The sequence below is a fragment of the Erinaceus europaeus genome, chromosome 9 (assembly GCF_950295315.1).
Source record: "Erinaceus europaeus chromosome 9, mEriEur2.1, whole genome shotgun sequence".
NCBI lineage: Eukaryota > Metazoa > Chordata > Mammalia > Eulipotyphla > Erinaceidae > Erinaceus > Erinaceus europaeus.
The window spans coordinates 85621-102523 of record NC_080170.1 but is presented as its reverse complement, the minus strand read 5'-3'; the positions used below and the strand labels follow the sequence as shown (position 1 = coordinate 102523).

The following is a 16903-nucleotide window of genomic DNA, read 5'->3' as shown; positions in this document are numbered from 1 at the left end:
TCTCTGCTTTGTCTTCCAGATATTTTACAGAGACACTGACCCAAATGGGACCCTGTCTCGGTCCCTGTGGGACCCCACTGGCAAGCTGTCTCCCACCCGACGGACTGGCAACCCCGACCTCTCTTTGTGCACGGTCAGACGGCCTCTCACCCTTTGCTGTGTTTTGGGGTGTGGGGAGGGCTTTGGGGGCGGCTATGGTTTCCCCAGTGCTCTGGGCAGGAGTGGGTGTTCTTCAGTAGGATGGGTCTTCTGTGTGTGTTTTAGAATGTTCTAGGGAGCCTGGGTGGTGGGAGGAGGCAGGGGGCTGAGGGCTGGTGTCTGGGCTCCCACCCCTCCCACTGGGTACTTTATTTATTTATTCATTTATTTATTTGTTTTCCCTTTTGTTGCCCTTGTTGTCTTTTTGTTGTTGTTGTTTTGGCTATTGTTGGTTGTTATTGCTGTCATCATTGTTGGATAGGACAGAGAGAAATGGAGAGAGGAGGGGAAGACAGAGAGGGAGAGAAAGACAGACACCTGCAGACCTGTGAAGTGACGCCCCTGCAGGTGGGGAGCCAGGGACTCGAACTGGGATCCTTACACTGGTCCTTGCACTTTGCGCCACACGTGCTTAACCTGCTGCGCCACTGACCGCCTCCCTTGGGTACTTTCTGTATTGAGGGTGGGGTGCGGCTGTTGCCCCTGGGGGCAGCTCTGCTTCCTGGGATGGCTCTGTCTTAGAAGGTTTTGCCTGCTTGGCCCATGCTGAGTCAGTACATCAAGGCTGGTGCTTGCGCTTAGTCCCAGCCTGCTGTGTCACAGAATGAGCTGTCTCATGGCTGCTTCCGTCACCCTGGGGACCACTCACCTTTCTGCTCTGCCCTGTGGTCCCCTCATGCTGCTCCCAGCATGGGGATGTGTCAGGATATCCCCAGGGTTCCTGGCCCAGTTGAGTGGCCTCCACTGGACCCCCATACCAGTGCACCTGGGGGAAGGGCCTCTGCTCTCGCTAGCCAGTCTGGGCCGTGTGTGGTCAGCCAAGTGTGTGGTCACTGGGATCAACATGGCCCAGGAGTGTGTGAGGCTTGCATCTGTGGCTCAGGCTGGCACCCTATGTGCTCACTGCTGGCGTTCTGGGCACCCTGTCTGTCATGGCTACTGTGTCCCCAGCTGCTCAGTCACCAGGAGAGGGTGGAGTGGAGGCAAGGAAGGGCCTTGGTTCCCATCAGAGCCTTCAGGCAGGGAAGCTATAGGAGAGGACACAGGGACTGTGGGAGAGAGGGACAAAGCCTGGGGAGCTGGGCACAGAGCTGCAGAGCACAGGGGGACACAGGGACTGTGGGAGAGAGGGATAGAGCCTGGGGAGCTGGGCACAGAGCTTCAGAGCACAGGGGGACACAGGGACTGTGGGAGAGAGGGACAGAGCCTGGGGAGCTGGGCTCAGAGCCGCGGAGCACATGGGGACACAGGGACTATGGGAGAGAGGGACAGAGACTAGGGAGCTGGGCTCAGAGCCGCAGAGCACAGGGGGACACAGGGACTGTGGGAGAGAGGGACAGAGCCTGGGGATCTGGGCTCAGAGCCGCAGAGCACAGGGGGACACAGGGACTGTGGGAGAGAGGGACAGAGCCTGGGAAGCTGGGCACATGTTATTCTGCACGGCGGAAAAGAGAGAGAGGAGGTCCGGAGCAAAGAGCTGGCACCTCAGAGTTGGGTGTGAGAGAAACAGGTTGGACCTCATGGAGGTAGCGAAAATGGCTGCCTCATGCAGTAACCTTTCCTGCATCTAAACACCAAAGTGAAGCGCTGGGAAGAGAGAGAGGTGCGGAAGAAGAAGGGCTTTTATAGGTGCAGCTTTCACGAGAATGGGAAGGGGAGGAGTAACCAGAGCACTCCAGGATAGGATAATAACTCTCGTGAGAATGAGAGGGGGGAGGAGTAACCAAAGCACTCCAAATATCGTGGGGAAATAGACAATGCCCTGAAGACACAACATGGTGGAACAGGTACTCCGAGAATGTCCCAACTCTCGCGGGAACTAGCAGTAGCCTGAGGGGACAACATGGCAGATGTGACTGCATCTGCACAATTTCCCAGCATCTCCCCCTTTCCTTTTATCTAATGGCCAGGGCAACAGTCTGTAAAGTCTATGAAATACCCAGGGTCAGTCTATGAAAAACCAGCAACGTGAAGGGAAGGAAGCTGCTGTAAAATTGTCTAAAGTGTCCAAAGGGTATACCAGCAAGTCTGATAGAAGTCTCAGTCCAAAGTAGGTGACTAGGGGGAGAAATGGCTGCATGAGGAAGGTCAGCCTCTGGAGTTACACTTTTCTGTAGAGAGTGTGCTGGAACCGCCAAAATGTGACAGGCAAAGCAGAAGCAGGAAAGGCAGACAGGCAGTAAAAAAAGTTCTGTCCTTGGAGTCTGTGAATCAAGTTCTTCAGATCGCATCAGGTGACATCTAGGGTTTCAGGGGGGGTGTGTGCCACTGTAGTCATGCCATCTATTGGGTGATATCAGGGTGTGCAGGGGTCCAGATGGTTTTTTCCGGGATTCATGTGGAAGAAACACAAACAATCTGCTTCTCGTGGTTAGCAGGGCATCTGATTTGAATTTTTTATAGAAAAAGAGGTTTTGTGCCTTAGCCAAGTGAGTATTGGGGGATGTATCTTTCCTATTTATTATTATTATTATTATTTGTCATGGTAATCAGCCATTATCTGGAAGGTCCTGGGTGATTCATGGGGGAAAAAGAACTTATCTTTTAACAAAGACTCTAAGGTGTAGGGAAGTGGGAACTTATCATCTTTTTTTTGTATTTATTTATTTACTGCCTTTTGTTGCCCTTGTTGTTTTATTGTTGTAATTATTATTGTTGTTATTATTGATATTGTGGTTGTTGGATAGGACAGAGAGAAATGGAGAGAGGAAGGGAAGACAGAGATGAGGAGAGAAAGAGAGACACCTGCGGACCTGCTTCACCAATTGTGAAGAAACCCCCTGCAGTTGGGGAGCCAGGGGCTTGAACCGGGATCTTTATGCCAGTCCTTGCACTTAGCACCATGTGTGCTTAACCTGCTGTGCTACTGCCTGACTCCCAGGAACTTATCTTTTAACAAAGATTCTATGGCCATGCCAATAGCAACCTTGAGGGCACATGTGGCTCCCCACATGTCCCCCTTTCATATATATATATATAGGTGCATGTTTTGATGTTTGGTAGACTTTATTTTGTGGCAGGGTGGACTGTGCCTGTCTTAGGTTGGGGATCAGCCTTCCATCTTACCCATCATTGGAACACCTGGTCATTTTTGCCCAGTGGTACCAGGTGCCCTGTCTTAGGTTGACTGGATAGCGCTACTTTCCCCTTTACCCGTCATTGGCTAGCCAGCCCTCTACATGGTGGACGTTCTGATGGAGGGGGGCAAATCCTCTGCAGCAACTCCATATTCTGCCGTGTCCAGCCTATGATAGTGAGCTTGTATAGGTTGCATCTTTATGGCAGCAATCTGTTGCTGCAAAAAGGCCATGAGCTTGTTAAGAATTATAGGACCTACTGTGAGCAGAAGAAGTAAAACAAGCAAGGGTCCCACAACTAAGGGTAGACAGGTAAGGAAGGGGGAATGTATCCATTGGTATGAAGAGGTGGGATCATATCTCAAGTCTAAGGGAAGAAGTCAGTGGATGTGATGTCCAGGGGAACAGCCATTTGTCTTTGGGGGTAGTAAAGGATGTCTGTGGCATGGGTGATGTTATAAAGGGAAACATCTTTAAATTGTTGGCTGACAAAGGCAAGCCTATGGTGGCAAGTCAAGATACACCAGTTAAGTGTACAAGAATATGTGAATGTTGTTAATTCACATAGGTTGAATATGGAGGAACTTCTTACAGTTTAATACCTTACCATATGAACAGATGATTCTTTATATGAAGGCTTGATAGCTGTAATCACTTACTTGTGAAAAAAAAACTTGTAACAAGTTAGAGGTTTACTATAATTGACTTTGGACTATAAACAGACTCAGGTTACTTAGAGAATTAACACATGTTAGTGACAATGGTTTTAACATTTAGAGTACTCTGAGCAGATGGGTCATACAAAAATTTGTGGTCATTCAACACACTCACTCACAAAACACAACTGGCCAGTCATAACATAAGACATCCAGAGAAAGGGTAGGAGAGAGGGCTCTATGAGCCAGATTTTCTAGGTTCTGCCATGTCATATTATGGATCTTGGGATGTATCCTGCATCTAGTCCTCTTGTATTATTTCTAATTCTTCAGGGATAGCAGTGCCATCATGCGGGTATTATCAGACATGGCGGGTAGGAACCCAGACAGGTTTAGAGTAATTATGTGGGAAAATGCATGCAAAAACCTCTTCCCATGGTCAATAGAGGGTCAGGCCCTTTCCAGATTTTATCAAGTGGGTCTTTCCATTTGACCTTAATAGCTGGAAGAGTAGATGGTGTTTGCCAGTGAAGAATAATAGGAGGTAGGTCCAAGTTATTGTAAATATTAAAGAGATTTAATGTAGTTAAGGCTTTTGCTAGCTGGATATTGGGGAGTACATTCCTCCTTTATCTTTATTTAATTGAGCTTTAAGGGTTTGATGGGCCCTCTCGACAATGCCTTGTCCCTGTGGATTATAGGGAATGCCTGTGGTATGAGTAATGTTCCAGAGGGAACAAAAATCTTTAAATTGTTTGCTGGTAAATGCAGGTCTATTGTCAGTTTTCAGTTGAAGAGGTAAGCCCATCACAGCAAAACAGGAGAGCATATGGCTTATAAGCTTTTTAGAGCTTTCTCCCATCTGAGCTGTTGCCCACATATATTTAGAAAAGGTATCAATTGAGACAAACACATATTTTTGTTTGCCAAAGTTTGGTATGTGGGTGACATCGATTTGCCAAAGAGCATTAGCTTTTAAGCCTTGGGGGTTAACACTAAGAGTCTGAATAGCAGGTTTTTTATGAGACTTGCACAGGAAGAGCATGTAGCAAGGATATGTTTTAACTGTGGTAAAGGAACATCAGGAAATCAAGCTCGAAGGCCTTTAAGATTAACATGGGTTAGGGAATGAAAGTCAACAGGATCAGAGACAGAGACCAGGAGAGCTCCTGTGGAGGCAAGGCGGTCAGCTGCATCATTCCCTTTGAACAGGGAACCAGGAAGAGGGCTGTGGGAATGAAGGTGTTGAATATACAGTGGTTGGGTTAGAGAAGAGAGCATAGAGGCGATTTGAATCAAGAGAGGGGAAAGTGGGTTGTTATCAATTTTCACATAAGAACGAGCAAGCCATGGAAGTAAGTTAACAGTATACACACTGTCAGAAAAAAGGTTGAAGGATTCTGGTACAGCTTTTAATGCAAGGAAAACAGCATGAAGTTCTTTGTACTGAGGGGAATTCTCAGGAAGCTCAGTAAAGAGAGGTTTAGGAGATGGTTTGTCTGGGTAATACATAAGGGCAGCAGCTCCCCTTTTTCCGCCATCAGTGTAGACTGTAGGAGCAGAGGGAATGGGATCCCGAGAGAAAAGTTTAGGTACTAGTGGAGGCAAAAGAGGTAAAGAAGCTATCAATTTATTAGAAGGAAAATGGTTATCTATTTGTCCTGGAAACCACACGAACCTTATGGCAAAGCGGGGATGATGGCGTATGAGCCACTCTGTATCTGTGAGAGAAAAGGGCAGAATAATTAAATCTGGTTCTTTCCCTAAGACCTGCACAGACCTATTTCTTCCTTGGCGAACCATGAATGCTAATGCATCTATCTCAGTGAGGAGTCTTGGAGCTCCACCTACTGGCGTATGAAGCCACTCGAGAACCCCATGGTTCTGCCACAATGCCCTACTACTGTGGGGGTGGAGTGTAAGATTAGAAGGCTTACCGGAGAGGAGGGGGAGAATCTAACAAGGTGCATGTCCTGGAGGGCCTGGTTAACCCTTTCCAGTGCCAAGGAGGCCTCGAGAGTTAACTTACATTTTGAGGAGGGCTGTTTGTTTCCTTTTAACAGGTCAAATAGTGGTTGGAGGCAGCTTGTAGGCAGATAAAGATACTGCCTAAGTCAATTTAAATTTCCAAGAAAACTTTGTAAAGAAGTAAGAGTAAGGTTAGAAGGAAAAGTAACACTAGGTTTTAAGGGATGAATTTGTGTTAGAGAAATCTCTGAACCTAAGAAAGATATTGGAGGAATTAGCTGTATCTTCTCAGGAGCTACATTAAGGCCACTTTTCTTTAAGGCAGGAATGAGAAAATCACATAGGGCACAGAGATCTGTATCTAATTTTCCCCATATTAATATGTCATCCCTGTAGTGAAAAACATTAAGGCCCTTATGAATATATGAAAAAAGGGCTGATTTAACAGCCTCTTGACAAATTGTAGGACTATTGGCCATTCCCTGGGGCAGCAGCACCCATTCAAATCTATCAGCAGGGCTGGCATTATTAATAGAAGGAACAGAGAAGGCAAAACGTTTACAATCTTGCGGATGCAAGGGAATAGAGAAAACACTATCTTGTATATCAATAGCTATGACTGGAATTCCTGTGGGAATTGCAGAAGCAAGAGGCAAACCCCTTTGGGGGGAGCCCCAGACCTGCATGGTTTTATTTACCACACAGAGATCTTGGAGCGTTGTTGTGCACCGCAGAGGAGAGAGAGAGGAGGTCCGGAGCGAAGAGGGAACACAAATCTTTATTTGTGCTGGCACCTCAGAGTTGGGTGCTAGAGAAGCAGGTTGGGCCATGTGGAGGTAGCGAAAATGGCCGCCTCACGCAGTAACCTTTCCTGCGTCTGAACACCGGAGTGGAGCGCTGGCAAGAGAGTGAGGTGAGGAAGAAGAAGGGCTTTTATAGGAGCAGCTTTCATGAGAATGGGAAGGGGAAGGAGTAACCATAGCACTCCAGGATAGGATAATAACTCTCATGAGAATGGGAGGGGGGAGGAGTGACCAAATCACTCCAAATATAGCGGGGAAATAGACAATGCCCTGAGGGCACAACATGATGAAACAGGCACTCCGAGAATGTCCCAACTCTCGCGGGAACTAGCAGTAGCCTGAGGGGACAACATGGCAGATGTGACTGCATCTGCACAATTTCCCAGCATTGGAGAAGGCGCCATTTTCCCGAGCGCTTTTTAATCACAAAGACAGGAGTATTTCATGGTTTTTGAGAATGACAAATGTGTCCCAAGGACAACTGCTGTCAGATGAGCTCTTTTAAAATTTCTAGCTTATCCCTAGGCAGAGGACAGTGTTCCACCCAGACAGGCTCATTAGAAAGCCAGTCTAAGCAGGAAGTTTGGTTATTAACAGTGGCAGTTAGTATTGGGGGTGATGAATAAGTCTGGTCTCACAGGAGCGGGTGTTACGCTCTGCAGAGGCATCTGTGGATATCCTAACATCAAGACATTCTAGAAGATCCCTGCCCAATAGGTTGGTGCTAATATCAGCTACCAATGGGTGGAAGTGTCCAGTAGAACCTTCCGGGTCTTCCCACATGAGCGAGTCTCATGTGAGAAAAGATTGGGTCACCCCTCCAACCCCATGTATCCGGGGTCCCGGGAGGAGCTCCCAATTTTGGGGAACCTCTGCTTGCCTTAAAATCGTCTTTTCTGCTCCTGTGTCAATCAAAAATTTAAAAGGAATATTGTCAATCTTTACTGTTATAGTAGGGTGACCTCGTTCTAAAACAGGAGTGGTCCACAAAATCTCAGGCCCCGAATTTGTACCATTCAGGGGCGTGCCATCTTTATGAAATTTGGACCAACAATCTCTCTTCCAATGAAAACCCTTCCAACATCTGGGACAAAGTGTTCATGGCTTCTGGCTCCCTGACTGAAGGCAGGGTTGCCCTGACTGGACGTGTGGTTGTTCTAACTGGAGGTGGGGTTGCCCTGACTGGAGGCGGGGTTGCCCTGACTGGAGGCGTGGTTGCCCTGACTGGAGGCATGGTCACAGCTTATCTGGACATTGGTTACGCCAATGCCCTTGGCGACCGCACTGAAAGCATGCCCCGTTTTGATTACGTGGGATAACTGCATAAACCTGTGTCATAATGGGTGCCTCATAAGAGCCTGATGTAAGTTCCTGTGTCACTAAAATCCAATTATCTGGGTGTAGGTGTTTAAGACTAAGGCATGCCTGACGGAATTGTGGTTTCATGCCATCCCAGACAATAGAACACAGGAGGAGAGAGTGGACTTGAGGATTATAAATCTTTCTAAGGTTGACCGCACCCTGGAGATGAAGTTCGCTAAGGATTCGTCAGTGTTTTGGCGAAGAGAGTTAAGAGGGACTGAGGCCTCTACTGTGGTTGGGGTTAACCTTTCCCATGCTTGTCTTGCGCAGATGCGTACCTGTTCAAAATAACCGGTTGGAAACTTGGCTTCTGCCTGCTGAATTCCAGTTTCAAACTCTCCTACTCCAAACAATGCATCAAAACTCCATGCTATGTGTTTGTTACTATTTTCCTGAGATTGTCTAGAGCATTCATCATGGAAGCATTCCTTCCATTGCAGGTAGAGGGGGTCTGGGAGTGTAGCACAAGCCACGTCTTTCCAGTCCTGGGGGGTGTTAAGGTGCTGGAAAAAGCTCCATAAAATGGACTTTGTCCATGGTGCATGAATTCCATCCTTTACGGCTTGTCTGAGTTCTCTGAGATCTTTAGAGGAGTATGGATGTCACACCTGAGGGTTTTGTCTATTGGGGGCCACATTTACTGGGAAGGTGTGGACGCGGTTTGATGACGCGGGGGAAAGAGTCACAGAGGTGGAAGCTGCTGTAGTGGCCGCAGGGGAAACTGAACACGTATCTATGGGGACGGAGCTTTTGGGGCAGACTGCAAAAGGTTTAAAGTCTCTAAACACTGAAAACATATCCTTTAACTCCTGTATCTCAGCCACAATGTCTCTTAATGATGAGGTATCAGCAGGGGAAGGGGTTATGGAAGCCGCAGAAGGAACCAAACACATGTCTGCAGGGACAACTGGGGGAGGGGTCATGGAAGCCGCAGAAGGAACTGGACACATGTCTGCAGGGACAGAAGTTTTGGGGCTGACTGCAGATCGCTTAGGGCATTTAAGTCGTAAGCACATATCTCTTAACTCTTGTATCTCAGCCTCAAGGTCACTTAAGCTTTTGGCAGAACACGTTGTACATATCTTGTAAGTAGCAAATATAGCCATGAGAACCCATGGTGTAGTGAAAATTAAAGTGTCTCTGAGAGCGAAAACCTGTCCCAGGAGAGAAGGATATAATTTCTGGGACACCTCTTCGTAAAACAGAAAAAATCCTGTGGTGGGGGGAAACGCAGTGCCACAGAGGCAGGCGGATGCCACTTACCTGTGTCTGGGTGAATTTTCTGGACCTCAGGCCGGGCGTGAGTGTGGGTCACATTGAGCGCCAGATGTCGTTCGGCGCCATGGAGAAGAGAGAGAGGAGGTCTGGAGTGAAGAGGGAACACAAATCTTTATTTGCGCTGGCAGCTCAGAGTTGGGTTCAAGAGAAACAGACTGGACCACGTGGAGGTAGCAAAAATGGCTGCCTCACGCAATAACCTTTCCTGCATCTAAACACCAAAGTGAAGCGCCAGGAAGAGAGATAGGTGCGGAAGAAGAAAGGCTTTTATAGGCACAGCTTTCACGAGAATGGGAAGGGGGAGGAGTAACCATAGCACTCCAGGATAGGATAATAACTCTCGTGAGAATGGGAGGGGGGAGGAGTGACCAAATCACTCCAAATATCATGGGGAAATAGACAATGCCCTGAAGACACAACATGGTGGAACAGGTACTCAGAGAATGTCCCAACTCTCTCGGGAACTAGCAGTAGCCTGAGGGGACAACATGGCAGATGTGACTGCATCTGCACAATTTCCCAGCAGGCACAGAGCTGCAGAGCACAGGGGACACAGGGACTGTGGGAGAGAGGGACAGAGCCTGGGGAGCTGGGCACAGAGCTGCAGAGCACAGGGGGACCCAGGGACTGTAGGAGAGAGGGACAGAGCCTGGGGAGCTGGGCACAGAGCTGCAGAGCACAGGGAGACACAGGGACTTTGGGAGAGAGGGACAGATCCTGGGGAGCTGGGCTAAGAGTTGCGGAGCACAGGGGGACACAGGGACTGTGGGAGAGAGGGACAGAGCCTAGGAATCTGGGCTCAGAGCCGCGGAGTACAGGGGGGACACAGGGACTGTGGGAGAGAGGGACAGAGCCTGGGGAGCTGGGCACAGAGTTGCAGAGCACAGGGGGACACAAGGACTGTCGGAGAAAGGGACAGAGCCTGAGAAGTGGGTGCAGATCTGTTCCCCCTGCTGTCCCCAGGGACAGGGTCCTGGGGTTCCTGTCCCCCCTGCTGTCCTCAGGGATAGGTTCCTGGGGTTTCTGTCTCCCCTCCTGTCACCAGGAGGACAGGTTCCTGGGGTTTCTGTCCCCCTGCTGTCCCCAGGGACAGGGTCCTGGGGTTCCTGTCCCCCCTGCTGTCCTCAGGGATAGGGTCCTGGGGTTTCTGTCTCCCCTCCTGTCACCAGGAGGACAGGTTCCTGGGGTTTCTGTCCCCCTGCTGTCCCCAGGGACAGGGTCCTGGGGTTCCTATCCCCCTGCTGTCCTCAGGGATAGGGTCTTGGGGTTCCTATCCCCCCTGCTGTCCCCAGGAGGACAGGTTCCTGGGGTTCCTGTCTCCCCTGCTGTCCCCAGGAGGACAGGTTCCTGGGGTTCCTGTCCCCCCTGCTGTCTTCAGGGACAGGATCCTGGGGTTCCTGTCTCCCCTGCTGTCCTCAGGGACAGGGTCCTGGGGTTCCTGTCCCACCTGCTGTTCCCAGGAGGACAGTGTCCTGGGGTTCTTGTCCCCCCTGCTGTCCTCAGGGACAGGGTGTTGGGGTTCCTGTCTCCTCTGCTGTCCTCAGGAGGCAGGGTGCTGTGGTTCCTGTCACCTCTTCTGTCCTCAGGAGGCAGGGTCCTGGGGTTCCTGTCCCCCCTTCTGTCCCTAGGAGGCAGGGTCCTGAGGTTCCTGTCCCCCTTGCTGTCCCCAGGACAGGGTCCTGTGGTTCCTGTCCCCCCTTTTGTCCCCAGGATACAGGGTCCTGGGGTTCCTGTCCCCCCTTCTGTCCACAGGAGGCAGGGTCCTGAGGTTATGTCCCCCCTGCTGTCCCCTGGGGTTCCTTTCTCCCCTTCTGTCCTCAGGAGGACAGGGTGCTGGGGTTCCTGTCTCCCCTTCTGTCCCCAGGAGGCAGGGTCCTGGGGTCCTTTTCCCCCTGTTGTTCCTCCCATCCCCCATATGGCTGCTCCTCTGTGTCTCTCCCCTGCCTTGTGCCGCCTGCTGGGTGCCCACAGCATCCCCAGTCTCCTGCCCTCGTCTCCCCATCACATGACATCCCCTGATGCCCTTGTGCCCCCACTCCCAGCTGTCCCTCATGCCCCATGCCCCCAACCCTTGCCCATGGCCTGTTCCCGTCCCCCATACCCCCATCCACGATGGTGGCTGACGCCTCTCTCCCTGCAGATGGAGCCCCATGAGAGCATCCTGCTGAGCTCCCTGGAGATGAAGAATGAGCTGGCACCAGCAGAGGCAGTGCTGGGGCTGGGGGCCCCACGGGGAGCCATGCTGGCCCTGGATGCATCCAGCCTGCAGCACCGCAAGGGAGCCCTGGGCCGGCAGGGCTTCGGGAGGTCTGCGCTTGAGCGCCACGTGGCCCAGAAGAAGAGTCGCCTGCGTCGCCGCGCCTCGCAGCTGCGCCTCACCATCCCTGACCTCACGGACGTGAATGCCATAGACCGCTGGTCACGCGTCTTCTTCCCCGTGGTCTTCTCGCTCTTCAACATCGTCTACTGGCTCTACTACGTGAACTAGGCCACACCCATCCTGCCCTGTCCCCGTGCCCTTGCCATGTCCCTACCCCACCCTTCGCCATGCCTTCCCCAGTCCCAGAGTCCTGCCGGCCTGGAAAGGGCACGGAGCCGGCCAGAGACAGTTCCCTGCATCCGGAGAGTCCTCCATGGCTCCACCAGGACAGAGACTCAGGAAACCCCTCGGCCAGGGAGCCAGCTCCCATGTCTTCCATTTTAACCCAGAGAGGTGGGAGCCTTCCAGACTTCACCTCACGTGCCAGGGACAAGAGTTAAAATAGCTGCCCAGTACCCAGGATGCCTGGGAAGGACTTGTCTCACAGGCCGCACTCACTCTGGCAACATCACCCTCACTAGTAGACAGACAGGAAGTACAGTGAGACAGAGCCTTCACTCAGCAGACAGACAAGAGGTCCAGCAATGAGACAGAAGCCTCACTTAGCAGACAGACAGAAGTATAGCGAGACAGAGGCCCCACTCAGCTGACAGGAAGTACGAGACAGAGCCCCCATTTAGCTGACAGGAAGTACAGCGAAACAGAGCTCCCATTCAGCTGACAGGAAGTACAGCGAGACAGAGCCCCCATTCAGCTGACAGGAAGCACAGTGAGACAGAGCCCCCATTCAGCTGACAGGAAGTACAGCGAGACAGAGCCCCCACTCAGCTGACAGGAAGTACAGTAAGACAGATGCCTCACTCTGCTGACAGGAAGTACAGTGAGACAGAGCCCCCACTCTGCTGACAGGAAGTACAGCAAGACAGAGCCCCCACTCAGCTGACAGGAAGTACAGTGAGACAGATCCCTCACTCTGCTGACTGACAGGAAATACAGCAAGAAAGAGCCCCTCACACAGTAGAGAGACAGGAAGTACAATGGGAGAGAGCCATCACTCAGCTGACAAACTGACAGGCTGGTCACTGAGAAACAACTTTCTCTGTAGAATGTCCATATTTATTTCTGAATGTAACTGAATATTTTCTTTTTTAAAAAATCAACTCTTATTTCTCATTATCCAGAGATGACAGACAGGTCAGAGCACCACTTCAGTACTTGCGACTCTGGGGCTCAAATGGGAGTTTCAGGCATGGGCGTCCTGCACTCTGCCAGTGGCCAGCTACTGGGTAGGATATTTTCAAATGCAGTTTGCTCATGTCTTTAACATTAGTGGTCCTTTCTGGCTTCTCTTCCTTCTGAAATCCTGATCTTGTTCTTTGGAGACAAGCTGAGGCTGAAGAGAGGTAGCCACATGCCCTACATGCAGGGAGTGTCTGTCTGTGTTTTCACGGCAGAGAATCCAGTGAGGGTTGTGGACCACAGGGTGGGGCTTGCTGGGCATATGTCAAGGGCACTTGCACTGAGGCTAAAGTCTGCCCAGCAAGGGGGAACCTGGACATGGAGGAGAGGCCCACACAGCCATGTCTGTGCCAGACCAGGGGCCACTGCTTTCAGACAGGGTCACCTGTGCTGGCTAGACACGGGTGTGAGTGCTGGGCTGCACATGAGCTCTGTCCTGCACTTTTCTTGAAGAAGCAGTCACCTGCCAAGTCTTCCATGTTAGTCTGGGTGGATGCTTATCCTGGAGGAAGCCACCATGTAGGGGGTGTGGGGGCCCTGCAGTGGTTGTGCTGGCTGAGTCTGGGGGGCCCTGTCCTGGGTTCTACAGTCCACCCTCCTGCCATGGGAGGTGGAAAGGAGCCCCCAGCTCTGCAGAGGCTCAGAGGCCAGGGGACGAGGGTTTCTGGAGCACAGGGTGGAGTCTGCAGTCTTTGCCAAAGCCATACACACCCAGTGAGCACTGTGGGACCTGTGGTCAGGGTGCAGAGGACCCTCCCACCTGCACCAGGAGCACACACCAGGCCTATAGGAGAAGCCGGCGGAGACTCACACCCATGTCCTCCAGGGAGGCCTCCTGTGGCCTGTGGTCACCACGCAGCCACCCTTCCTCCACAGCCCACATAGGACCTGGGGTGCTGGGGCTCAGACCCACCATGAGTCCCAGTCATCCTGATGGTGTCCCTGCCCCTTTACCCTCCCTGTGTACTTCTGCACATACAGCAGCTGGTTTACCAGTATTCAAGGTGTTTGCTCATCTCCGTGACACCCAGAGGCCAACTCTGCCTCTAAGCCACACAGTCCCGCGGGAGCTCTGGCTCTGGGCCTGTGTGTAGCCGCCATGGCCATGTGGCCTCTGTGGCTGGCTCAGCCATGCATTTTCAGACTTAGACTGCACCAGGAACAGATGGGATTCCTGCACCTCACCACCAGGAGACCCCACCGCACCCTCAGGACCTCTCCTCATCTCCAAAGCAATGCTCAGTAAGATACAATGACTATGGTTTGGAACCAAAAGACTTCCCCATAGCATTAGGAACACATGCCCATCAGCTCACAAAAGCACAACAGAGAGCAACCCACAGATGCTAAGCAGCCTGCATACCACTGCAGCCCCTTGTCCTGGGGGCTGAGTGGGCAGGGGCGGTGTGTCTATTCCATGAGCAGTGGGGGCCCTTGAGTGCCGCCCCTGCCGGCCCCGTGCTCTTCCTCACTGGCCACCCACAGAGCCATGTTGAAACTCGTCAAACAGGGTACTGGACATTTCTCTCAGCACCACCAGGCCACCTGCTCTGGGCCCAGGCCTGCTAGACACCCAGCTGAGAAGGCTGACAGGCACATCCCTGTGCTCCTGGTGCTCAGGGAGTTTGTTCTGTAGCCTGGGTGACTGTAGACGGAGTGTTCTGGGAGTAGAGTGTAGCTGCCCGGCCCTCTGAGCTGGGGAGTGACCGGGAGCCTGGTCAGGTGGCACCGAGCTGGAATACAGGGTATTGGGCTGTGCCCAGCTGTGTGCACACAGATCCCCCAGGTCTTTTTAACTTCTGATTTGCACTTTATGGTAAGGCCATGTGCTGAGTCTCTCTGTGGCTTCAGTCAGTGAGTTTTAATGTAAATAATCAGACATGTTGTAAATTAATAGTAGATACAAATAATATTTAGTTTTTTTTTATGATGTACAGTTACTACAGTGCCCCGGCAGAATAATTTAAACACCCTCTCCATGAATCGTATGGGGTCCTGGACAGAGGGCTTCAGTTTGCTGCCTCTCACACTCAGAGTCACACACACACACGCACACACAATCACACACTCTCACATGCACACCCTCCACCTGCCTGCTCACTTGCCCCCACTTGGGAAATTACTGTGTTGAAGTCTTATCTCAGCCAAAAATGGCCATGCAGATGGCATGAGGAAAGTCAGGAATGGTCACTGAGAGGCCAGCTCGCCCCCAGAGTGACCTCAGTCAGCAAGCAGGTATGACGCCTGCAGGAAAGGCAGGTGCCTGAGAGGGACTTGAGGTAGTCATAGCATCTGATCCTTAGGTAGTAAGTGTTCCTTCAACCAAAGACTATGATTACTAAGAAGGAGAAGGAAAGAAAAAAAAGGGAAAATGGGGGGTGGGTTGATGCTGCTTCACACCAAAGGCTTACCATTATTTTCCAAATTCATGGGACAGTGTGATCTGACCAGGAGCCATGAGAGCTAAGAGAAGCCATGAGACACCTCTGTGGAGGTGAAGCGTCTGTAGATGATGTGGCTTCTGACACCAGGTTTCAATCTGGTTTGAGTTTTTCTGTGACAGAAGTAACTATGATACAAATTGAGGACTCCCCTCGTGTCTCTGTCATGTCTACAGCTCACTCCTTGTCTGCTCTGGAAGCCAGCTGCCATCCCAGCCATGGCTCCTGAACTAACTCAGAGCTGCCTGTCATTTGACTTCTCCACATCTTGTGTTTTCATTTGCAGGGGTGTCTAAATGGTTTTGAGAGGACTCTGTCCCTGCACTTTGTCCTTTTATACAGGTGACACTAGTCTCATCGCGATGTAGTGGTCAGCCTTATTGACTACTTGTAGCCTTTCTGAAACGCATAGAATGCACATTTCTTCCAGTGGCCCAGAAACACAAATGAGTGGAGACCATCACATCTATTTCCATGTCTTTCTAAAAACAGGACTCCTACACTCTGGGAAATGCAAATAGTGAACAATGAAGAGTATACATGAGTAGCACATAAGATTTATTTTCTTGAATTTAAAATTACTTCAACTGATTTCAGCATGTAAATATAGAATAATATTGACTAATGTGTAAGTCCTGAACTAAGAAATATAAATAAAGCTGCAAACGATGTGTGTTCCTTGTGGTTTCCCTGGGCTCAAATGTTGCTGTGACCTCAGTTTGAACTTGGTCAGCATGTAGAGCCCCCCATCCTCACCCCACTGGCCCCAGACCTGGAGCCCAGGGGACAGTGGGCTGCTCTGACACTGCCAAGGCTATGAAGGCTGGACCAGAAGCCAGTAAATCTAGGAGCTTGTCTACCATTAAGTGCTTCTTTTTTTTTAATTGGGGAATTAATGTTTTACATTCAACAGTAAGTACAATAGTTTGTACATGCATAAAATTCCCCAGTTTCCCATATAACAATACAACCCCCACTAGGTCCTCCGAATCCTTCTTGGACCTATATTCTCCCCACCCACCCCAGTCTTTTACTTTGGTGAGATCTGCCAATTCCATTTCAGGTTCTACTTCTGTTTTCTTTTCTGATCTTGTTTTTCAACTTCTGCCTGAGAGTGAGATCATCCCATATTCATCCTTCTGTTTCTGACTTATTTCACTCAACATGATTTTTTCAAGGTCCATCCAAGATCGACTGAAAACGGTGAAGTCACCATTTTTTACAGCTGAGTAGTATTCCATTGTGTATATAAACCACAACTTGCTCAGTCACTCATCTGTTGTTGGACACCTGGGTTGCTTCCAGGTTTTGGCTATTACAAATTGTGCTGCCAAGAACATATGTGTACACAGATATTTTTGGATGGATGTGTTGGGTTCCTTAGGATCTATCCCCAGGAGAGGAATTGCAGGGTCATAGGGTAGGCCCATTTCTAGCCTTCTGAGAGTTCTCCAGACTGTTCTCCACAGAGGTTGGACCAATTTACATTCCCACCAGCAGTGTAGGAGGGTTCCTTTGACCCCACATCCTCTCCAGCATTTTCTGCTGTTACCTTTTCTGA

General features: G+C 50.6%; 1 protein-coding gene across 1 annotated transcript in view; it reads left to right on the top strand.

Moving 5' to 3' along the window:
• Positions 1-16013, top strand: part of GABRB2 (gamma-aminobutyric acid type A receptor subunit beta2) — a 63804-nt gene extending 47791 nt beyond the window's left edge. The window contains exons 9-10 of the mRNA XM_060197062.1: positions 20-133; positions 11483-16013. Coding sequence (XP_060053045.1) covers positions 20-133; positions 11483-11830 — 462 coding nt within the window. The 3' untranslated portion in view covers positions 11831-16013. The remainder of the gene's footprint in view (positions 1-19; positions 134-11482) is intronic.
• Positions 16014-16903: the final 890 nt, after the last annotated feature.